At 40.3% G+C, this 25,236-nt stretch overlaps 1 protein-coding gene across 1 annotated transcript in view; it reads right to left on the reverse strand.

Annotated features, from left to right (window-relative positions):
* The window catches only part of PMS1 (PMS1 homolog 1, mismatch repair system component), a 235,704-nt gene that overhangs the window by 134,631 nt on the left and 75,837 nt on the right, over positions 1–25,236 (reverse strand). The window contains exon 5 of the mRNA XM_075829924.1: positions 9,683–9,846. Within this exon, the coding sequence (XP_075686039.1) occupies positions 9,683–9,846 (164 nt within the window). The remainder of the gene's footprint in view (positions 1–9,682; positions 9,847–25,236) is intronic.

Genomic DNA, 25,236 nt, shown 5'->3' on the forward strand with positions numbered 1-25,236 from the left:
AAATGCCAGAAGTCTAGCAAGCAAAATGGGGGAGCTGGAGGCCTTGATATTGGAAGAAAATATAGATATAGTTGGTGTTGCTGAAACATGGCTGGACTCTTCACATGACTGGGCTGTAAATCTACAGGGTTTTACACTTTTTCGGAAAGACAGGACAAATAGGAAAGGTGGTGGTGTATGTCTGTATGTGAGAAATGATATGAAGGCGAGTGTGAAAGAGACAATAGTGGGTGAATACTGTGAGGAGGTTGAAACCTTGTGGGTGGAACTAGAAAGGGAGGTAAACACTGAAAAAATTACTTTTGGTGTAATCTATAGACCCCCCAATATAGCTGAGGAGATGGATGTTCAGCTATATAAACAGATGGAGCGGGCTGCACAGGCGGGTACTGTAGTGATAATGGGAGATTTTAATTTCCGGGATATTAATTGGTGTCATGGTTCAGCTTCAACTGCAAAGGGGAGACATTTCCTCAACCTGTTGCAGGAAAATTTTATGGGCCAGTTTGTGGAAGACCCGAGAGGTGAAGCTCTGTTGGATCTGGTCATTTCTAATAATGCAGATCTTGTTGGGAATGTCAATGTTCGTGAAAACCTCGGTAACAGTGATCATAATATAGTTACATTTTACCTATACTGTAAAAAACAAACGCAGGCTGGGAGGGCAAAAACATTTAATTTTAAGAAAGCCAATTTCCCCAGGATGAGGGCTGCAATTCAGGATATGGACTGGCAAGAACTAATGTCAAATAATGGAACAAATGATAAATGGGAGATTTTCAAATCTACTTTGAGTTATTATAGTGCAAAATTTATTCCTATAGGTAACAAGTATAAACGACTCAAATTAAACCCCACATGGCTTACACCTTCTGTGAAAGGGGCAATACATGACAAAAAAAGGGCATTTAAAAAATACAAATCTGAGGGTACAGCTGTAGCCTTTGTAAAATATAAAGAGCTTAATAAAATCTGTAAAAATGTAATAAAATTAGCAAAAATACAAAATGAAAGGCAGGTGGCCAAGGATAGTAAAACAAATCCCAAAAAATTCTTCAAGTATATAAATGCTAAAAAGCCAAGGTCTGAACATGTAGGACCCCTAGAGAATGGTAATGGGGAGTTGATCACAGGGGATCAAGAGAAGGCAGAGTTACTAAATGGGTTCTTTAGCTCTGTATATACAACTGAAGAAAGAGCAGTTGATGTAGCCGCTGCCAGTGCTGTTAATATATCAGTTGATATACTGAATTGGATGAATGTAGAGATGGTCCAAGCTAAATAAAATAAAATAAATGTGCACAAGGCCCCGGGACCAGATGGGTTACACCCTAGAATTCTTAAAGAGCTTAGTTCAGTTATTTCTGTCCCCCTTTTCATAATATTCAGAGAATCTCTAGTGACTGGTATAGTGCCAAGGGACTGGCGCAGCGCAAATGTGGTGCCTATTTTCAAAAAGGGCTCTAGGTCTTCCCCAGGTAATTATAGACCAGTAAGCTTAACATCCATCGTGGGGAAAATGTTTGAGGGGCTATTGAGGGACTATATACAGGATTATGTGACAATAAATAGCATTATAAGTGACAGCCAGCACGGTTTTACTAAGGACAGAAGTTGTCAAACTAACCTAATCTGTTTTTATGAAGAGGTGAGCAGAAGTCTAGACAGAGGGGCCGCTGTGGATTTAGTGTTTTTGGACTTTGCAAAGGCATTTGACACTGTCCCCCATAGACGTCTAATGGGTAAATTAAGGACTATAGGTTTAGAAAATATAGTTTGTAATTGGATTGAGAATTGGCTCAAGGACCGTATCCAGGGAGTTGTGGTCAATGATTCCTTCTCTGAATGGTCATCGGTTATAAGTGGTGTACCCCAGGGTTCAGTGCTGGGACCACTATTATTCAACTTATTTATTAATGATATAGAGGATGGGATTAATAGCACTATTTCTATTTTTGCAGATGACACCAAGCTATGTAATATAGTTCAGTCTATGGAAGATGTTCATGAATTGCAGGCAGATTTAAACAAACTAAGTGTTTGGGCGTCCACTTGGCAGATGAAGTTTAATGTAGATAAATGTAAAGTTATGCATCTGGGTACCAACAACCTGCATGCATCATATGTCCTAGGGGGAGCTACACTGGCGGATTCACTTGTTGAGAAGGATCTGGGTGTACTTGTAAATCATAAACTCAATAACAGCATGCAGTGTCAATCAGCTGCTTCAAAGGCCAGCAGGATATTGTCGTGTATTAAAAGAGGCATGGACTCGCGGGACAGGGATGTAATATTACCACTTTACAAAGCATTAGTGAGGCCTCATCTAGAATATGCAGTTCAGTTCTGGGCTCCAGTTCATAGAAAGGATGCCCTGGAGTTGGAAAAAATACAAAGAAGAGCAACGAAGCTAATTAGGGGCATGGAGAATTTAAGTTATGAGGAAAGATTGAAAGAATTAAACCTATTTAGCCTTGAAAAAAGACGACTAAGGGGGGACATGATTAACTTATATAAATATATTAATGGCACATACAAAAAATATGGTGAAATCCTGTTCCTTGTAAAACCCCCTCAAAAAACAAGGGGGCACTCCCTCCGTCTGGAGAAAAAAAGGTTCAAGCTGCAGAGGCGACAAGGCTTCTTTACAGTGAGAACTGTGAATCTATGGAATAGTCTACCGCAGGAGCTGGTCACAGCAGGGACAGTAGATGGCTTTAAAAAAGGGTTAGATAATTTCCTAGAACAAAAAAATATTAGCTCCTATGTGTAGAAATTTTTCCTACCCTTTTCCCTTCCCTTGGTTGAACTTGATGGACATGTGTCTTTTTTCAGCCGTACTAACTATGTAACTATGTAACTATATTCACCAGGCCACCAGCAACTCTATGCTATATGAAGATCAGTACAACATAAGTAAAGTAATAGCATTTTATGTAGATTCATTATATACGTTAACTGTAAAATGGTGAACATAAGCTTACATCTTTGTATTACAAGTTAAAATGAAAAAGAAAAAAAAAAAAAAAGGAAAAAATAAAACAAAGCTCAATTTACAATTACATGTGATTAATATCACTGCCTACTGATTCACGTAGTCTAAGTCCTGCCCGAAGAAGTTGGCCATCACGGGTGTAAGCATGTGTCTGGCTCAGAGGCACGTCTGTCCTGCTTCTTGCCCATTTAACAGTTAGCATGATAAAGGACGTTTGGATACAGATGGCAAGACAAATTTCTATATTAGGGCCTGTTCACATTAGCATTCGGTTTCCGTTGAGGAGTTCCGTCTGAGCTTTCCGCCAGAGGAACTTATTAATGGAAAGGCAAATGGAAACCTTCGCTTCCGTTTGCATTTCCATTAATTTTAATGATAATGCTTCCATTGTTAATCGTTTCCGCTTGTCTCCATTCCGTAACGGTTCAGGTTTTTTTACGGAATCAGTAGCGCAGTCGACTACGCTATTGTTTCCGCTAAGAAAACGGAAATCTTACGTAACGGAAACAATTTGCAACGGAAGAATTACAATTATCTGTTTTAGTAAATACATATATTTCCCAATAAAGGAAACCCGTCAGCAAATGAATGGCCTCAAAACTGTTGACAGGGTGATATAGAGGGGGGGCATTTTTTTTTTTTGGTCCGACAAAAATTTGCTTCTTGAAAAACCCTTAAAAGCGTGCGGGGATGGAAAACTATCCCTTCTAAGAAATTATTCCTATCAAATTTATTATTAACCCCTTAATGACACAGACTAGTTTGGGCCTGAAGGCTCAGTCCTTTTTTTTCCAATCTGACATGTGTCACATTATGTGAGAATAACTTTATATAATGCAGTTACCTATCCAAGTGATTCACAGACTGTTTTCTCGTGACACATTATACTAGATGTTGGTGGTAAAATGTGGGTGTTACGCTATGCTTTTAGTTATTAAAAAAGACAAAATGTGTTGAAAATTGTGAAAAATTCATGATTTTCAAAGTTTCAATTATTATGCTTGTAATACAGACAGTCATATCACCCTAGATAGTTCGTATTTAACATTTACCATATAGGTCTATGCTATGTTGGCATCACTTTTTTTAACATCCCTTTATTTTTGTAGGATGTTGGAAGGCTTATAAGTTTAGTATCAAATTTGCTAATTTTTAAGATAATTTCAAAGTTCTGTTTTTTAGGGACCAATCCAGTTCTGAAGTGATTTTGAGGGGACTATACAAAAAAAAATATATCTATATATACACTACCGTACAAAAGTTTGGGTCACTTAGAAATGTCCTTATTTTTGAAAGAAAAGCACAGTTTTTTTCAATGAAGATAACATTAAATTAATCAGAAATACACTCTATACATTGTTAATGTGCTAAATGACTATTCTAGCTGCAAATGTCTGGTTTTTAATGCAATATCTACATAGGTGTATAGAGGCCCATTTCCAGCAACCATTACTCCAGTGTTCTAATGGTGCACTGTGTTTGCTAACTGTGTTAGAAGGCTAATGGATGATTAGAAAACACTTGAAAACCCTTGTGCAAACAGTTTTGCTGTTTAGAGGAGCTATAAAACTGACCTTCCTTTGAGCTAGTTGAAAATCTGGAGCATTACATTTGTGGGTGTGATTAAACTCTCAAAATGGCTAGAAAAAGAGAGCTTTCATGTGAAACTCGAGAGTCTATTCTTGTTCTTAGAAATTAAGGATATTCCATGCGAGAAATTGCCAAGAAACTGAAGATTTCCTACAACGGTGTGTACTACTCCCTTCAGAGGACAGCACACGCAGGCTCTAACCAGAGTAGAAAGAGAAGTGGGAGACCCCGCTGCACAACTGAGCAACAAGACAAGTACATTAGAGTCTCTAGTTTGAGAAATAGACGCCTCACAAGTCCTCAACTGGCAGCTTCATTAAATAGTACCCGCAAAACGCCAGTGTCAACGTCTACAGTGAAGAGGCGACTCCGGGATGCTGGCCTTCAGGGCAGAGTGGCAAAGAAAAAGCCATATCTGAGACTGGCTAATAAGAGGAAAAGATTGATATGGGCAAAAGCACACAGACATTGGACAGAGGAAGATTGGAAAAAAGTGTTATGGACAGACGAATCGAAGTTTGAGGTGTTTGGATCTCACAGAAGAACATTTGTGAGATGCAGAACAACTGAAAAGATGCTGGAAGAGTGCCTGACGCCATCTGTCAAGCATGGTGGAGATAATGTGATGGTCTGGGGTTGCTTTGGTGCTGGTAAAGTGGGAGATTTGTACAAGGTAAAAGGGATTTTGAATAAGGAAGGCTATCACTCCATTTTGCAACGCCATGCCATACCCAGTGGACAGCGCTTGATTGGAGCCAATTTCATCCTACAACAGGACAATGACCCAAAGCACACGTCTAAATTATGCAAGAACTATTTAGGGAAGAAGCAGCTGGTATTCTATCTGTAATGGAGTGGCCAGCGCAGTCACCAGATCTCAACCCCATAGAGCTGTTGTGGGAGCAGCTTGACCGTAAGGTACGCAAGAAGTGCCCATCAAGCCAATCCAACTTGTAGGAGGGCCTTCTGGAAGCATGGGGTGAAATTTCTCCCGATTACCTCAGCAAATTAACAGCTAGAATGCCAAAGGTCTGCAATGCTGTAATTGCTGCAAATGGAGCATTCTTTGATGAAAGCAAAGTTTGAAGGAGAAAATTATTATTTCAAATAAAAATCATTATTTCTAACCTTGTCAATGTCTTGACTATATTTTCTAGTCATTTTGCAACTCATTTGATAAATATAAGTGTGAGTTTTCATGGAAAACATAAAATTGTCTGGGTGACCCCAAACTTTTGAACGGTAGTGTGTGTACCGTATTTTCCGGACTATAAGGCGCACATAAAATGCTGAGAATTTCTCAGAAATAGAAAGTGCGCCTTATAATCCGGTGCGCCTTATATATGAACCCGACAGTAAAGAGAGGGGTTCATACAGGATCCTTTACCTCTATCGTGGGCGGCAGGGGTCGGCGGCGGCATACCACAGCACACACCATGCTCCTCCCCCCCGTGCGCCTAGGAATGAACTGAAAAAGTACGGTAAGGGTATGTGCACACACACTAATTACGTCCGTAATTGACGGACGTATTTCGGCCGCAAGTCCCGGACCGAACAGTGCAAGGAGCCGGGCTCCTAGCATCATACTTATGTACGATGCTAGAAGTCCCTGCCTCGCTGCAGGACAACTGTCCCGTACTGTAAACATGATTATACTACTGGACAGTTGTCCTGCAGCAAGGCAGGGACTCCTAGCGTCGTACATAAGTATGATGCTAGGAGCCCGGCTCCTTGCACTGTGTTCGGTCCGGGACTTGCGGCCGAAATACGTCCGTCAATTACGGACGTAATTAGTGTGTGTGCACATACCCTAAACGTTTTGATTTGCAATTACAGCTGAACCAGTTGCAAGTTATTGTTAAAAAGTGTAATAAATTTTGACTTGCAGTCTGAGCAATGGTTTATTTAACGGTAATGTGCTGCGCCTTATAATCCAGTGCGCCTTATATATGAAACATGATTGCTTATAAGGCGCTCATAGAAAGTGCGCCTTATAATCCGGTGCGCCTTATAGTCCGGAAAATACGGTATATATATATATATATATATATATATATATATATATATATATAGAAATGCAAAAATAGGCAGCACACCATAGATAAAGTGAAAAAAAGAGGGTACTTTATTGGCCCCAAGTGCGACGTTTCAGCTCTATCCACTAGAGCCTTTCTCAAGCTTGAGAAAGGCTCTAGTGGATAGAGCTGAAACGTCGCACTTGGGGCCAATAAAGTACCCTCTTTTTTTCACTTTATCTATGGTGTGCTGCCTATTTTTGCATTTCTGTTGATATTGAGAGCTTGGTCTGCTCCCTGGGATTTGCACCCACATCTTCTTACTCACCAGTGCTGCTGGATTTTGTTTTTTTGTCTATATATATATATATATATATATATATATATATATATATATATATATATATATATATGTGTGTGTGTGTGTGGACGTCAGGGGCTCCCTCTAGGAGCGGAATCTAGGGCCAGGGCATTGCCGATGCTCTGGCTGGGGATTCCTCTCCTGGAGGAGCCCCTGACGTCGCTGTCCATATATGTACATTTTCTTAGAACCCCAGGGTGTGTCCCAATACAGTCTGACAATCAAGGCTAGCAGTGTCAAAGTAAAAGAAAAGATTCTCAATATTATGTTATGGGAAATGCCAAGAATGCTGACAGGTACTCTTAGCCTATGTTCACATCAGACTCAGTCAGAACGGAGCCCTGACGCAGATGTGAAAGAAGCTAATGGCAACATGCCTTAAAAGTGTTGGGTCATGAAGACCACTCAGGCCCAACCATTCCATGAGCCAAAAGGGAGAGTCATTCTGAAAGACTGTCCTGGCCTGTCCACAGCTATTAAACAACACATTTTTCACAATGGTGTGAAATGAAGTACAAATAAAATATTCTCAATCATTATGTCACACACGAAGTTCTAAGGACGCTAACAAGTGAGATCACGTGACATAACAGAAAAGCCAATAACATCCATAATCAGAACACCCAGATTTAAGAAGCTTTTGAGTTGTGGGGACAGCCTTATGATTTTCAATTCACAGTCATCAATAACCAATGGCGGATCATCATAGGGGCATTTTGGGCGGGCGCCCAGGGCCCAAGTCTCCCATGGACGCCCAAAGTACATTGAAGTTTAATCACGTTTTTGCTACGAATCGCGGCAAAAACTGTGACAGAACTGCATTGTGTATGTCCTGCAAAAGTACCTACAGACATAAGGTCACATGACCTTATGTTTGCCGTTCTTGTTACGATTTAGAAACCTGCAGGTCACATGACCACAGGCCCTAGTACAGCAGAAACACTCCATAGAGAAGACTGATCTACTATGTAAGTATAAGGATGATGGATTAGTTTAAGGGGTCTGTATTAGTTTAAGGGGTCTGTACTTAGGAGACCTGGTCTGGGGTCTGTGTGGTTAGAGGTCTTTATTTAGGAGGTCTTACGACTGTATTAGTTTAGGGGGTTTGGTCTTGAGTCTGTATTTAGGAGTTTGGGGTCTGTATTAGTTTAGGGAGTCAGGTCTATGGTCATTATTAGTTTATGGGGTCAAGTCTGGGGTCTGTATTTAGGTGGTCTGGTCTAGGGTTCATATTTATTTAGGGTGCTTATTCTGTATTTGTTTAGGGGGTCTTGTCTGGGGACTGCAATAGTTTAGGTCTGGGGTCTGGATGTATTCTAGGATCTGGTCTGGTGTCCAAATACAACTGGGGCTGTAGGCAGTCTATAAACAGGTGAGATAATTACTGTACATGTAGCTAGCATGCATGAAAAAAGAAACACAGATGTAGCAGACCTTTCACCTCCCCATACATGTGCAGCTGAGTGCAGCATGTAATGGGCAGGGCTGCGCAAACCCTGGGGCACTTTAAAAAAAAATTCTGCCCTCCTCCATTATTTAGATATCGCTGCCGTTATATTTGGTGACCGATATTTAAATAACCCCCTGAACAGTCAATGGGGCGTGTAATGGCAAGGGGGCATGTTACAGCAAGAGCAAGGATTGAGGAGAGAGTGTGCGCGCGCGTGCACGCTCTCACTCTTCAGCTGTCAAGATCAGTCTTCTGCCGAACTGGCAAGGGGGAGTGTCACTGCTATAGACAGTGTAAGAGCTGGAGAGAGGAGAGCGCGCATGCGCGCTCTCCTGCCATCAGCTCATGCGAGAGATCAGTCTTGTACTTTGTTTGCCGAACTGGCAAGGGGGCGTGTCTCTGCTAGGGACAGTGAAAGTTCTGAAGAGGAAAGCGCGTATGCGCGCTCTCCTCTACCCAGCTCTTACACTGTCCGTAGCAGTGACACGCCCCCTTGCCAGTTCGGCAGAAGACTGATCTTGACAGATGAAGAGTGAGAACATGTGCGCGCACACTCTCTCCTCTATCTTGCTGTAACACTATCTGATTGGACAGTGTCACAGCTATAGTAACACGCCTCCTTGACAGTTCAGGGGGTTATTTAAATATCGGGCGTCAAATATAAGGCACCGATATCTAAATAACGGAGGAGGGTAGAAAAAAAATGTAAAGTGCCCCAGGATTTGTGCAGCCCTCCCCATTACATGCTGCACATGTATGGGGAGGTAAAAGGCTCTCTTTAAAGGCCATGTACAACTTTGAAGAAAATGTTTTTTTAATAAATCAATGTTTTATTTTATTTTTAACAAGTTTTGAATTGGGTTTTATAAAAAAAAATGGGGACTTTTTGAGATACAGCTATGTATTTGTATCAAAGACAAAGTCGAATTCAATGGGGGCGTTTTTTGCAAAGTTTTTGTGCCTGCGGTTTTTGCATTAGATTCAATGGCCACAGGCAAAAAAAATGCAGAGAAAAATGGTAGAGGAATTTTGAGGCAATTTTTTCTGCCTGTCAAAAAGTGCTGTGTTTACATAACTATGCCTGAATGGCTTTTGTGAGACATTTCAGTCTGCAGAATAGAGCCTGAGGAAATATTCGACAATACAACCCACCACCAGAAATGGCATTTCTCCAATTATTATTATTTCTTTTTTTACTAATATGTTCATCTACAAATAAGTTGTAGCTGTTGCTGGTCACATACAACAATCAATAAAATTAGCAAAATTACCTTATTGTGTACAAGTACAATCCTAACATCAGGCTTAATGAGTCCATAGGAAATGATTAGATCCTGAATCTTCTTCAGCTCTTCTTTGCATTTCTTTGCAGTGGAATAATACTGCTTTCTTACAGGCAAATTTTTAAATAATTTCCTTACGGAGACTGTAGTGCCTATAGCAGACAAAAAGGAGAACACAAAGACTTAATAGTGCACATCATATTGTAAAACCTCTGCTAATAAAATATTTTCAACCCACCCCTTGTCTTTGGTCCTTGTTTCATGAGTAACAAACATAGAACCCAAGCAGATTTAATTTGTTTTTTGACACAAACAGAAAGACAACTATTTGAAGTCATAGTAAGGCCAGGATCACGCACACAGTTTTGGTTGCAGCTTTTGAGCCAAATAAAAGGAGTGGAAAAAAAAGAAATGAGATGCATCAGTCTTTTCCTTATACCTTTCATCTTTTTAGATCTAGTTCTGGGTTTGTTACATAAAACTGAGCAGAAAACTGCACCAAAAACTGCATTATAATGGTGTGTGTGATCCTGACCAGAGAACAAACCTCTACAAAGTGATCTACATTAATTTCATAAAAATAATTAAACACAAAACTATTCTTTTATATTTTTATATATATATATATATGTATATATATATATATATATATATATATATATATATATATATATATATATATATATATATATATAGAGAGAGAGAATTCAACGATTTCTCTGCTCCTTTATTCTGCCACACCTAAATCACCAGTTGAGAAGCCACTTGGTTTTAAACGTGCTTTCTAGTTAAATGTGTTTTCTGGACAGTACAAAGGGTAAAACTCACAGTAAGTTTCATTAGTAAATAGCGCCATCTAGTGTGCAAGCAAGCAAATCATTCGACATATACTCTCAAAGTCCTCATTCCAATGTAGAGAATTACCTTGAAGGCTACGTAAATGTTTGAAAGTGTTGTTGTTTTTTTAGTTTGTTTTTTAATAAAAATGTGTATTAGTGTGTGTTAATAAACTTTGCGGACCTGACAAGTTCAGTGAAAGCGGGTCCTGCGTGTCTGACAAGCAGTATCCATCTGTAAACTATCACATCTAAGTTATAGTTTACAGGTGGATCCTGCTCGTCAGAGACACGCAGGACCCACTGTCACTGAACCCGTCAGGTCCACGGACTGACGGATTCAGTGAATAATGAGCGATACAGCTGCTCTGTGTAGAGAATACAGAGCAGCTGTATCTTAAAAAAGTAAAAAGAATTTTGATTAAAATGTATTTACAAAGTTCTTTTTTTATCGAAAGAATTTTATTGAAGATTTTAAAATCTAAAACAGTAAAACGTTGACATAAATCCCATCCCCCCGCATCGGGTGGAGGGGATCTGTCCTGGTCATGTGGAAAACAGACAGGTGCACGGCTCAATACAAAAAAACAAACAAAAGAGCTCTGATAACTGTACTATAACCAGTCCAGTACATATGTGATTATTACATGATAGGATAGATTTTCATCCAAACAAGTGAACAATGAAGGTGAAGTAAACTACTGAATGGCCTGAGAAGCATAGAGTTGTAAAACCAGGAGTATTTGATAGAGATTATATTGGTAAATTAAAAGCCTTCTTTATAAAACGAATAATCTGTATTTGCTGAAATCATAATACCCCATGATATTTAACCCATTAACCAAAAGCCTATTTTGGCCTTTAAAGGGGTTATCCAGACACAGAATATTGGATTTCAAAGCTACAAATGCAAAAAATAATGACACTTACTAATATACATTTAGTTCCAAGATAGTTCAGACTAGACTGTTTGGAAGGGATAGAAGGAATTTGTATATCTTTTATGCTGCGACTCCCTGAATGCAGGGTTAATGAGGCTGTAAGACTGCAGGAAATAGTAGGTACACTGAATGACTAACTTGTAGTACTCCAATACAGCAGCTTTTCATGCCACCTGCATGTCCTCCATGGCTGCAGGACGGATGCAAACAGGAGCTGTGTCAAACGACTAACTAATAATGCTCCAATACATCAGTCTTCTTTGCCAAGTACATACTTTTCATGCTGAGAATCCCTGAATGCAGGGTTAATGTGCCTGTAGGACTGACGAAAATAGGAGTTGTACTAAATGACTAACTGTTAGTACTCTAATACAACAGCCTTTTATGCCACATATATATCTTCCATGCTGTGATTCCCTAAATGCAGGGTTAATGTGGGTGTGGAACTGATGGACAAAGGAGCTGAATCAAATTACTAACGGGTAATGCTCTAACACAACAGTCTCTCATGTCACTAGCATCTGTATGTTAACCAACTACCAAAATAAATATATCATATAGACTAATAATGTAAAATGTACAATATTGCTCAATATTCACTTTCTTTAAGCTCCCTACTTCTATACACAACCACCATTGGGGTAATCCTGAATATGAGAATATCCCATGGACTAGGGACCTCAAATCACTCATTTATATGTGAACTTTTTTAAAGAGAACCTTTCACCTGCCCATACATGTGCAGCTGAGTGCAGCATGTAATAGGCATGGCTGTACAAACCCTTTCTCACTGTAATTTTTTTCCCTATCTTTCTCCGTTATTTAGATATCGGTGCCGTTAGATTTGGCGCGCGATATTTAAATAACCCCCTGAACTTTCAATGGGGCGTGTAATTGGCAAGTGGGCGTGTAATACCGCTGTGACACTAATCAGCTACAGACAGTGGCCCAGCAACAGCTGGAGAGAGGAGAACGTTTTCGCGCGCGCAACTCCGTTGCCACCACGGAACAGAAGAGGAGAAGAATGTGAATTCTTCTTTTATTCCATGGCGGCAGGAGTATCTTCGGCAGCGGCATCACACGCTCTCACTCACTCTTCAGATCTCGGCATACAAGGACGACAAGACTGTGTGATCTCTCGAGCTGCTATTTCCCAGTGCATGCGCACTGTTCGGCTATGTACACAGCACACAGCGTATCCGCTCTGGTCGCCGCACGGAATTTCAGCTGAAAAACTGCATCAAGTTCTGGTGTAGATTTTCGGCCGGAATATCCGCTGCGGAAAACTGCACGTAAAAATAATAAAACCGTTTCATACTTACCTGTAGCCATGGCGACACGTCCCTCTGCCATCCTGCAGCCCGGCATCCTGGGATGACGTTTTATCCCATGTGACCGCTGCAGCCTGCGATTGGCTCCAGCAGTTACATGGGGTGAAACGTCATCCCTGCAGATCGGGCTGGACGCAGGTGCAGAGAATTCTGGGTAAGTATCTTTCTCTGACACGCAGGATCCACCTGTTATCAATCACATCTAAGTTATAAATTTGGTTGTGACCCATAATAGCTAGATTCTAAGTATCAGAGACACACAGGACCCGCTGACACTGAACCCGGCAGGTTTCAGTGCACGATAGTTGCTCTGTATACAGGATACAAAGCAGCTGTATCTCAAAATGTTAAAATAATTTTGATTAAAAGGTTATTACAAAGTTGAACCAATCACACTGATACACATTTTTATAAAAAAAAAAACGTTTTCAAAGGTGTACAGTCTATAATATTTTAGTGATCCTTACTGTCCAAATTAATTATATTCTTTGAAATAGCGCTATATATTGTACACAAATAATGTGTGTGGTATATACACACACTATACACATAATTCCACCATGCACACCGTACACATGAATAACGCCACTGTTTACACTGTACACATGAATAACCTCAGACACATGCTGCCACCCAAACCTAGGACAATGACTTACAATGGGGTTTATCGGGATAGGGTCTGTAGTCCTGGAAAAATAACGCAATATGTAGCACTATTTTTTTCAGTCAAATCTGACAAACTGCGACAGGGGCTCCGACGCCGATGAGAACAGAACTAGAGATTTATCTGGAGTTACTGGGTGGGTGTTGTATGCCAGGTTCAGAGGCTGCTTATTGACTCAGAATACAGCAACCGCTCAGATATGCCAATCTCTCATTCTCTTATCGAATAAGGTCTGTGAAATCTGCCGATGAGGCTCCACCCCCACGGACCAAACAGTGAAGTAACCAATGCTGGGCTGGTGGGCGGGCTCTTTCCTTCTGGGGAGACGAAGCACTTCTTCCTCTCGGCCCCTTGATTGCTGCTCGAGTATACAGAGGCAGCCAACTTCATCCCTCTTCCCCCTTGACATCCATCTAAATGTGTGAAATGTTATGCTCTGATACGGACAGTGCGAGCGAAGGTGAAGCCCAGTTCGAGCTGTCATCTTCGTCCGTATCAAGTGACTTCGAGTCTGCACCTCCCCGTCGGCGCAGAAGAGGCAAAGATTCTGCTCTGCCTGAGCTCACATGGGTAGCTGTGGAAAATTATACTCCCCAGGTGGCTGAATTGACAGCCCCCTCAGCTTGACACTACAGGGCTCAGCCCCATTGATTATTTTTAAGGTTTTTTTCCCGACATCCTTTTAGATTTAATGGTTGAGCAGACCAACTTATATGCGGATCAGTTCATCTCCCAGTACCCAGGCTTTCTTTATGGTAGAGGCCAAAATTGGACCCCCACAAACGCAGTGGATTTGGGGAATTTCTGGGACTTATTTTTAAGATTTGGTCTCGTGAAAAAGCCAAGCATTAGAGAATATGGGTCCCGTAATATTTTATAGAACACCCCCCTGTACCGCACAATTATGAGCAGGACATGATTTGAAGCTATCCTGAAGTTCCTGCACTACAATGACAATAGTCACTGCCCACCCCCCCAGGAACCACATTTTGAAAGGCTCTATAAAAATTAGACCATTAATTGCCCACTACTCGCAAAGTTTTTCCAAATTTATACCCCCCAGCAAAATATTGCGATAGATGTGTCATTAGTGAGCTTCAATGGTAGACTGAACTTCAGGCAGTATCTACCAAATAAAAGAGCCCGTACGGCATTAAAATGTATAAACTATGTGAAAGTGCCACTGGTTACACCTACGGGAAAAAAGTTGTATAGGTATATTCCTAGGAAGCTATACCTAAAAAGCTAAACCTAGCTTCCTAGGAATATACCTATACAACTTTTTTACTGTACTGTAACCGGACGAAGTTTTGCATCCGGATGAACCAGCGGCTTGCAGTTTCCTGGACCTCTACATTCCCTAGAATATGTCTACAGGGATGCAGTGCTCCTATCACACCTCCTTGGATTTTTTATATATTTATTCTTTATGCACGTTTTCGGTCTCCCTTATAGGCCATGACAATGTTTTTGTTTTTTTAATGACCAGCCACATTTAAAATTTGCACAAAAAAAAAACCTGAAGCAATACAAAATATTCTCACTATACCAAGAACCTGAGGGAGTGTCTATCTCACCTAGGTTTCAGATCTGGGTGAGAAGAATAAATCCAGATGAGATTGGTTTTCACGGCAATTTTTTGCTGAGGCCTTATTTTTTGGGCTGGATTTTTATGGAATGGTGGGTAGGTTGGTAGTGGGACCTGCCATTCCCTCTTCTTCCATTGCGGGTTTTCCAGCTTGTCCTCCTCAGTTACTTAACCCCTTCCCAACGCAGCCACTTTTGGACTAAATGGCAGAGCCCTATTTTTATAATCTTTTAAAAAATTTCTCACTTTATGTGGTAATAACTTTGGAATGCTTTCACCTAGCCAAGCGATTCCAAGATTGTTTTCTCGTGACAAATTGTACTTTGTCAGGGTAAAATTTGGTAGATAAATTCATTGCTTAATTGTGAAAAATGGCAAAAACTAGCATTTTTCTAAATTTGAATATATCTGCTCGTAAGAAAGATAGTAATACCACACAAAATAGTTGCTAGTTAACATTTCACATGTCTACTTTGAAAAAGCTGATGGCGAAACGCGCGTCGGAGCTCTTTGGTGGTGGTCTAGTTTCATTAGGGGCACATTATGCAGCACAGTGGTGAGTATTGATTCCTAGTATTACTTAGGATGTAATTTCCTTTTATCTCTGGGAGGGCACTGAGGTGCAGTAATTTACTGAGTGTATATTTAATGTCCTTGATGTAATATTTATAGTTATTACAAGTAACACTCTGCGTTTTCTGATTTATGTAGATTGTGATATGCTGTTCCGTGTATTGTGGTCCCCTTACCACCACCATGTTGTTTTAACTTGTTTGTAATTTGAGGTCTTGATGACCATTGTGTTTTTTACTCTGAATAATAATATAAATCTTTTGTATGGTACAAATGGTGTGCTATTAGGTTATTCTCGTATTTACATGGTAGTATTTACATATATGCTTATATGTATTGTATTTATTTATTGATATACGCAGATCATTATATAGGTTTTTGGCCTGGATTGGTATAGCTATTGATAACATTTCCCATATGTCTATTTTATGTTGACATCATATTTTGAACATCATTTTATTATTCTAGGACTATACAAGGCTTATAAGTTTAACAGCAATTTCTCACATTTTCAAGAAAATTTAAAAAGTGTATTTTTATAAAGTCCAGTTCTGAAGTAGCTTTGCGAGGCCTATATTTTGGGAAAACCCCATGAATTACCCCATTTTAAAAACTGCACAAAGAATTCAAAACAGCGTTTAGAAAGTTTCTTAACCCTTTAGGTGTTTCACAGGAATTGAAGCTTCGTGAAGGCCAAATTTACAAATTAATTTTTTTGCAGAAATTCAAATTGAATCCATTTTTTCTGTAACACAGATGGTTTTACCAGAGAAACGCAACTCAATATTTATTGCCCGGATTCTGAAGTTTTTATAAATATCCCACATGTGGCCCTAGTGTGCTAACGGACTGAAGCACAGGTCTCACAAGCAAAGGAGCACCTAGTGGATTTTGGGGCATTCTTTTTATTAGATTATATTTTAGGCACCATGTCAGGTTTGAAGAGGTCTTGTGGTGCCAAAACGAAGGAAACTCCTCAAAAAAGACCCCATTTTGGAAACTACAACCCACAAGGAATTCATCCACTGGTGTAGTGAGCATTATAACCCTGCTTGTGTTCCATAGATTTTATAATAATTAGGCAGTAAAAATTAAAAAAAACTTTCCACTAAGACGTAGCTTTAGCTCAAAAGGTTTTATTTTCTCATCAAATAAAGGAGAAAACGCACCCAAACATTTGTAAAGCAACTTCCCCAGAGTACGGAAATACCCAATGTGTGGTAATAAACTACTGTATGAATACACATCAAGGCTCAAAAGGGAAGGCGCGCCATTTGGTTTTTGGAGCGCAGATTTTGCTGGATTGGTTTCTCTGCACCATGTCATTGCAAAGCCCCGAAGGTACCAGTACAGTAGAAACTCCCCAAAAGCGACTCGACTAGGCAATCTACACCCATTGAGGAATTAATCTACGGGTGTAGTGAGCATTTTGACCCTACTGGTGTCCCATAGATTTTATTAGTAATGGGCAGTGAAAATAAAAAATGACATTTTTTTTTCCAATAAGACGTAGGTGTAGATCAAAATTTTTCATTTTCTCAATAAATAAAGGAGAAAAAGTACCCCAACATTTGTAAAGCAACTTCTTTAGAGTAGGGAAATACCCCATATGTGGTCATAAACGGCTGTTTGGATACACGGCAGGACTCAGAAGGGAAGGAGCACCATTTGACATTTGGAGCGCAGATTTTGCTTGATTGATTCCTGGGCACCATATTGCATTCACAGAGCCCCTGAGGTACCAGTACAGTAAAAACCCCTGAAATGTGACTCCATTTGGTAAACTACACCTCAACGTTTGTAAAGCATTTTCTCCCGAGTACAGCAATACCCCATATGCGATCGCAAACTGCTGTTTGGACACACGGCAGGACTCAAAGGGAAGGAGCACTATTTGACTTTTTGAGCGCATATTTTGCTAAATTGCTGTCAGGGCGCCATGTCGCATGTGCAAAGCTTCCCGATGTACCAGTACAGTAGAAATTCACCAATGTAACCCCATTTCCGAGATTTTACACCTCAAGGAATTAAATTAGGGCTGTAGTGAATATTTTGACCCCACAGGCATTTTATAGATTTTATTAGATTTGGGCCATGAAAATTTAAATCTACATTTTTCCTAATATGATGTAGTGTTAGCTTAACATTTTTCATTTTTACAAGGAATACAGGAGAAAAGACACCCCAAAATTTGTCACGCAATTTCTCCCGAGTAAGGCAATACCCCATATGTGGTTGGAAACTGCTATTTGGACACAAAGCAAGGCTCTAAGGGGAAGGAGCGCTATTTCGTTTTTGGAGTGGAGATTTTACAAGATTAGCTTTCTGATACCATGTTGCATTGAGCTAAGGTATCAGTACAGTGGAAACCCATGAAAAATTACCCCATTTTGGAAACTAGACCCTTCAAGGAGTTCATCTAGATGTGTAGTGAGTATTTTGACCCCACAAGCATTTTGCAAAGATGAGTAAACAATAGATGTTGTAGATTATAAATTGCCATTTTCCACAGATGTGCCATTTCAGTGCCCAATGTGTTGTGCCCAGCTTGTACCACTGGAGACACACAACCCATAAATTGTTAAGCAGGTTCTCCAGAGTACAGTAATACGTGGTCATAAACTGCTGTTTGGGCACACTGCCATACTCAGAAGTAGGGATGCACGATGCATCGAAACTTCGATACTGTTTCGATACTCTGCATCCCTAAACGGTTCGATACCGTTATTTCATGTATTTCGATACTTAGCTGTGCGGCCGCACAGCCCAGTATTGTAACACATGAACGTATGAGAGCGGGGCTGTGTAATACAGTCATTCCCCGCTCCTGAGTCCTGATAACAAGTGCGCGGGGTCAGGATGATGCGATGCGGCCGGCGCTGCACTAATGAGCAGCGGCACTGAAAACAGAACATGGCGGGCGCGCTGCAAAACACCCCTATGTTCTGTCTTCAGTGCCTGAACCGCCGCTCATTAGTGCAGCGCCGGCCGCATCTCCTCATACTGACCGCGCACGCACTTCCTGTTAGGAGCGGTGCAATGGCTGTATTACACAGCCGCAGCCCCGCTCTATAACGGCGGAGATCAGAGAAACCTATGATCTCCGCTGCTATTCCCCTGAATGCTGTGATCACAGCAGACTGCAGCATTCAGGGGAAAATGAGAAGGGAGGATGCCTCTTGAATCGCGTCACAGGGAATTCCTATGACGCGATTGAGGCACATACCATATATGGGCAGACAGACCAGGGTCCATTGAAGGAATCCAGGGCTGTCCTACCATATTTCCTGTTGTTAGGGCATACTTAGGTATGTCCTAACAACTGCCTGTGTACTATCAGTACACAGGCTAATGTACTGTAATATAGATATATGCCAGTACATTAAAGTTTAAAAAATAAAGTAAAAACATAAAGTAATGTTAAAAAAAAAAATACACATACATCTTTTTTACAGTAAACATTAAAATAAGTCTCAATACAAAAAATATACACACATTTAGTATTGGCGCGGCTGTAATAACCTGCACAACAATTTTTTTGCATCATCTATGATGTGCACACTGTAAAAAAATAAAATAAAAACTGCTTTCTATCACTTATTGTGAGGCACGAGGTGTGATGAATTTAACCTCCACGTGCCTCACATTAATAGTAATTAACCCCATCATGTTTCTCAGTCATAATGGGTTAATATGTAAGGTACATGATGGGGTTAATTACTATTAATGTGAGGCACGTGGAGGTTAAATTCATCATCACACCACGCGCCTCACATAAAAAATAAAAAAAAGTTCTTCCTTTTTGTGATTACTGTTGGCAAAGTATCGAATTGATATCGAAATCGCAATACTAAACGAAGAATCGGTATCGAAGTCCAAATTCTGGTATCGTGACATCCCTACTCAGAAGGACTGCCATTTTGCTTTTGGAGCGTAGATTTTGCTTGGGGTTTTACTGGTATTTCAGCTTACAATGTGGGGGCATATGTAAACTGGGTGGAGTACATCAGTGTATATATAAGCTGTTCAGCGTGCATCAGGGTATATGTAAGCTGTGCAGAGTACATCAGGGTATATGTAAGCTGGGCGGAGAACATCAGGGCATATGTAAGCTGGGCGAAGAACATCAGGGCATAATAGGATGATGTAATAATGGGGTGAATGAAAAATAAAATGAATAATCCATGGATTGGTGTGGTACGCTTTGAACCAATCCTTTATGCACAGGCCGGGTTTTTGGGGTATTATACAAAATATCTGCGCTCCAGTATTGCCTAATCTTTGATTTGATCACTAGCCCCATAAGCAGAACGAGGCCCTAACATTTCCTCATCTCTGCTGCATCTACAGGGTCCACCTGTGGGGTCTAGCAAATGAGGATGTGTGGTATTTAGTGAAAAACTACTGGACCTAAAAATTGAGTCTGGGCCGTCATTTAGCATCATTTTGCATCATTGTGTTTTTAGAGTCGTAACGTTTTATTTTTCCGTTGACGGAGCTGTGTGAGGGCTTGTTTTTTGTGGAACGAGCTGTAATTGTTATTGGTTTCATTTTGGGGTACATGTGACTTTTTTTATCAGTATTTATTCCATTTTTTGGGAGATGAGGAAACCAAAAAACATCAATTCTAGAACTGTTTTGTTTCTTCTTTTTTACAGTATTCGCCTTGGAGTATAAACAACATGTTACATTTATTCTGTGGGTCGATAAGATTACAGCAATACCAAATTTATATTGTATTGTTCACGTTTTACTACGTTCCCACAATAAAAATACTCTTTTCTAAAAAAAAAAAAATCATGTTTTACTGTCGCCATCTTCTGCCAGCCATAACTTTTTTATTTTTCAGTTGATATCGATGTGGGAGGGCTTGTTTTTTTGCGTGACAAACTGTAGTTTTTGTTGGTACCGTTTTGGAGTACTTGTGACTTTTTGTTCACTTATTACATATTTTTTTAGAAAAGATGACCAAAAAATGAAATGCGGTCATTGTTTTTTATTTACATTTTTTACGGTGTTCACCGTGAGATAAAAATAACATGATATTTTTATAGTTCAGGCCAATCCGAACGCGGCAATACCTATTATGTATAGTTTTTTTCATTTTTTTTTCCAATTATAAAAGGACTTGATCTGGGAAACAGGGCACTTATTGTTTTTATTACTTAAAACTTTTTATTTATTTTCTTAAACATTTTTATTACACTTACTTGGCGACTTAAAGAGGCTCTGTCACCAGATTTTGCAACTCCTATCTGCTATTGTAGCAGATAGGCGCTGCAATGTAGATTACAGTAACGTTTTTATTTTTAAAAAACAAGCATTTTTGGCCAAGTTATGGCCATTTTTGTATTTATGCAAATGAGGTTTGCAAAAGTACAACTGGGCGTGTTGAAAAGTAAAAGTACAAGTGGGCGTGTATTATGTGCGTACATCGGGGCATGTTTACTACTTTTACTAGCTGGGCGTTCTGATGAGAAGTATCATCCACTTCTCTTCAGAACGCCCAGCTTCTGGCAATGCAGATCTGTGACGTCACTCACAGGTCCTGCATCGTGTCGGCCACATCGGCACCAGAGGCTACAGATGATTCTGCAGCAGCATCGGCGTTTGCAGGTAAGTCGATGTAGCTACTTACCTGCAAACGCTGATGCTGCTGCAGAATCAACTGTAGCCTCTGGTGCCGATGTGGCCGACACGATGCAGGACCTGTGAGTGACATCACGGATCTGCACTGCCAGAAGCTGGGCGTTGTGAAGAGAAGTGGATGATACTTCTATACACAACGCCCAGCTAGTAAAAGTAGTAAACACGCCCCGATGTACGCACATAATACACGCCCACTTGGACTTTTACTTTTAAACACACCCAGTTGTACTTTTGCAAGCCTCATTTGCATAAATACAAAAATGGCCATAACTTGGCCAAAAATGCTCGTTTTTTAAAAATAAAAACGTTACTGTAATCTACATTGCAGCGCCTATCTGCTGCAATAGCAGATAGGGGTTGCAAAATCTGGTGACAGAGCCTCTTTAAAGACCTGATCTTCTGATCCCCTTTACAAAACACTGCACTTCTTATGTAGTGCAGTGTATTATAACTGTCATTCTTCAACTGACAGTTAAGCCTATTAGGTCCTGCCTTGGACAGAACCGAATAGGCTTCCGTACCTGGCCAACCAGGAAACCGTTGCTAAACTTACTGGTTGCCATAGCAACCATCGGCACCCATGTTCACTCACGAGGTGTGGCGGTGGGATACAGAGGGAGCCCCCCCCCCCCTCTCTGTCAACCACTTAGAAGCGGCAGTCACTATTGACTGCCGCATTTAAGGGGTTAAACGGCGGCGATCCGTGGGAACTGTGATCACCGCCGTTGAAGCGGGATGTCAGCTGTATATTACAGCTGATACCCGCTGAAAATGAAGTGAGCACAACTACTGTGCCCACTTCATCAACAGGGCGCGCCTATACCCCTAAATGAATACCTAGAGGGGTGTCACGACACAAATTTAAAATTCTCACTATACCCCTAGATGAATACCTTGGAAGGTGTTGCTTTACAGTCTAAAATGTCTCACTATTCCGCTAGATGAATTCTTTGAGGGGTTTAGTTTCCAAAATGGGGTTACTTTTCTGAGGATTCTAATATTTTGACACCCCAGAGCCTCTGTTTTCATGACACAGGGCAGTAACTGCCACCATATTAGGCCTCAATTGTTGCATGGTGCTCTTTACCTTCTGAGCCATGCTATATGCTCAAACAGCAGTTTATGACCACAAATGGGGTACTGCCGTATTCAGGAGAAATTGCGTAACAAACTGTGTGTGCTTTTTCTTCTTTAACCCCTTGTGAAAATGATGAATTTAGGGCTAAAGCAACATTTTGTTAAAAAAATATATTTTTTCTTTAACGGCCAACTGTATGAAACACCTGTGGGGTCAAAATGCTCACTATAGCACTTGAAAAATTCCTTGATGGGTGTAGTATCCAAAATGTGTTCATTTGTTGGGGGTTTCCTCTGTACGGATACCTCAGGGCTTTTCAAATGTGTCATGGCACCTGAGAACTATTTCAGCAAAATCTGCACTCCAAAAGCCAAACAGTGCTCCTTCCCTTCTGATCCCTGCCGTGTGTACAAGCAGCAGTTTATGACCACATGTGGGGTTTTTCTGTACTCTGGAGAAGTTGCTTTACAAATGTTGGGGTGCTTTTTCTCCTTTCATTTGTTGAAAAATGAAACATTTTTTACCTAAATCTTTATCTTATTAGAAAAATTGTTCATTTTTATTTTTTACCGCCCAATTCTAATGAAATCTATAAAATACCTGTGGGGTCAAAATGCTCGCTACACCCCTAGATGAATTCCACAAGGAGTGCAGTTTCCCAAATGGAGTCACTTTTGGGGGAGTTTACACTGTACTGGTACCTTAGGGGCTTTACAAATGTGTTATGGTGCCAAGAAATCAATCCAGCAAAATCTGTGCTCCAAAAGCCAAATGGCGCTCCTTCCCTTTTGAGTCCTCCCCTGTGCCCAAACAACAGAAGTTTATGACCACATATGGGGTATTTCCGTACTCTGGAAAAGTTGCTTTACAAGTGTTGGGGTGTTTCTTCTTCTTTATTCATTGAAAAAATGAAAAATTTTGAGCTAAAGCTACATCTTATTGGGAAAAAAATTCATTTTCACTGCCCAATTCTAATAAAAACTATAAAACAACTGTGGGGTTAAAATGCTCACTACACCCCTAGATAAATTCCTTGTTGGGTGTAGTTTACAAAATGTTTTTTTTGGGGGGAGTTTCCTTTGTTTTGGCACCACAAGACCTCTTCAAACCTTACATGGTGCCTAAAATATAATCTAAACAAAAGAAGACCCTAAAATCCACTAGGTGCTTTGTTGATTCTGAGGCCTATGTTTCAGTCCATTAGGACACTAGGGCTACATGTGGGATATTTCTAAAAACTGCAGAATCAGGGCAATAAATATTTAGTTGTGTTTCTCTGGTAAAACCTTCAGTATTAGGCTGGATTCACACGAGCACATTACGTCCGTAATGGACGGAACGTATTTCGGCCGCAAGACCCGGACCGAACACACTGCAGGGAGCGGGCTCCTAGCATCATAGTTATGTACGATGCTAGGAGTCCCTGCTTTCCGTGGAACTACTGTCCCGTACTGAAAACATGATTACAGTACGGGACAGTTGTCCGGCAGCGAGGCAGGGACTCCTAGCATCGTACATAACTATGATGCCAGGAGCCCGGCTTCCTGCAGTGTATTCGGTCCGGGACTTGCGGCCGAAATACGTTCCGTCCATTACGGCCGTAATGTGCTCGTGTGAATCCAGCTGTACAGAAAAAAAATTAAATTTCTTCAGAAAAACAAAATTTTCAAATTTCCCTTCCACTCAGCTTTAATTCCTGTGAAACGCCTAAAGGGTTGAGAAACATTCTAAATGCTGTTTTGAATACTTTAAGGGAATGTTCACACGCAAACTCAAACCCGACTGAAAATACGGAGCTGTTTTCAAGGGATTTTCAGACGTTTTTTAAGCCACTAGCGACTTTCGTGGCGTTTTTCACTGCTTTTTTACGGCCGTTTTTGGAGCGGTTTTCTATAGAGTCTATGAAAAACGGCTCCAAAAACGGCTGAAGAAGTGACCTGCACTTCTTTTTCACGGCCGTTATTTTACGCGGCCGTTTTGAAAAACGGCCTCGAAAAAAATGGCCCATCGGAACAGAATGCCGTTTTTCCCATTGAAATCAATGAGCGGATGTTTGGAGGTGTTTTGCTTCCGATTTTTCAGCCGTTTTTCTGGACGTTTACAGCCCGAAAATAAGCCATGTGAACATATCCTAAGGGGTGTAGTCTTTAAAATGGAGCGATTTGTGGGGGTTTCTAATATATAGGTCCCTCAAAGTCACTTCCGAACTGAACAGGTCCCTAAAAAAAATTGTATTGACATTTTCTTGAAAATGTTCTAGAAAAAAAAAAAAAGGACGTTCAAAAAATGATGCCAACATAAAAGTAGACATATGGGAAATGTTAACTAGTTACTATTTTGTGTGGTATAACGATCTGTCTTACAAGCGGATACATTTAAATCTCGAAAAGTGCCAATTTTCGCCGAATTTTGGTGTTTTTCACAAATAAATATTGAATTTATCAACCAAATTTTTTCACTAACATAAAGTACAATATGTCACAAGAAAACAATCTAAGAATTGCTTGGCTAGGTAAAAGCATTCCAAAGTTATTACAACATAGAGTAACACAACAGATTTTAAAAATGAGGCTCTGTTATTTGGTCCAAAAGTGGCTGCAGCGGGAAGGGGTTTAAGCCTATGTACACCTTTGAAATCGTTTTTTTGTTTTGTTTTTTTAAATAAAAATGTGTATCCGTGTGTTTGGTGCAATATTCTTAATAAAAATTATTTTTACTTTTTTGAGATATAGCTTCTTTGTATTCTGTATACAGAGCAGCTGTATCTAGCGCAAAGACCCGAATCCGTCAGGTCAGCGACACTGACTGGTTCAGTGACAGTGGGTCTTGCATGATCCACCTGTTATCGATCACATCTAAGTTATGAACTTTGAGGTGATTGG

Source organism: Rhinoderma darwinii, chromosome 6 (assembly GCF_050947455.1).
Source record: "Rhinoderma darwinii isolate aRhiDar2 chromosome 6, aRhiDar2.hap1, whole genome shotgun sequence".
Classification (NCBI taxonomy): Eukaryota; Metazoa; Chordata; class Amphibia; order Anura; family Rhinodermatidae; genus Rhinoderma; species Rhinoderma darwinii.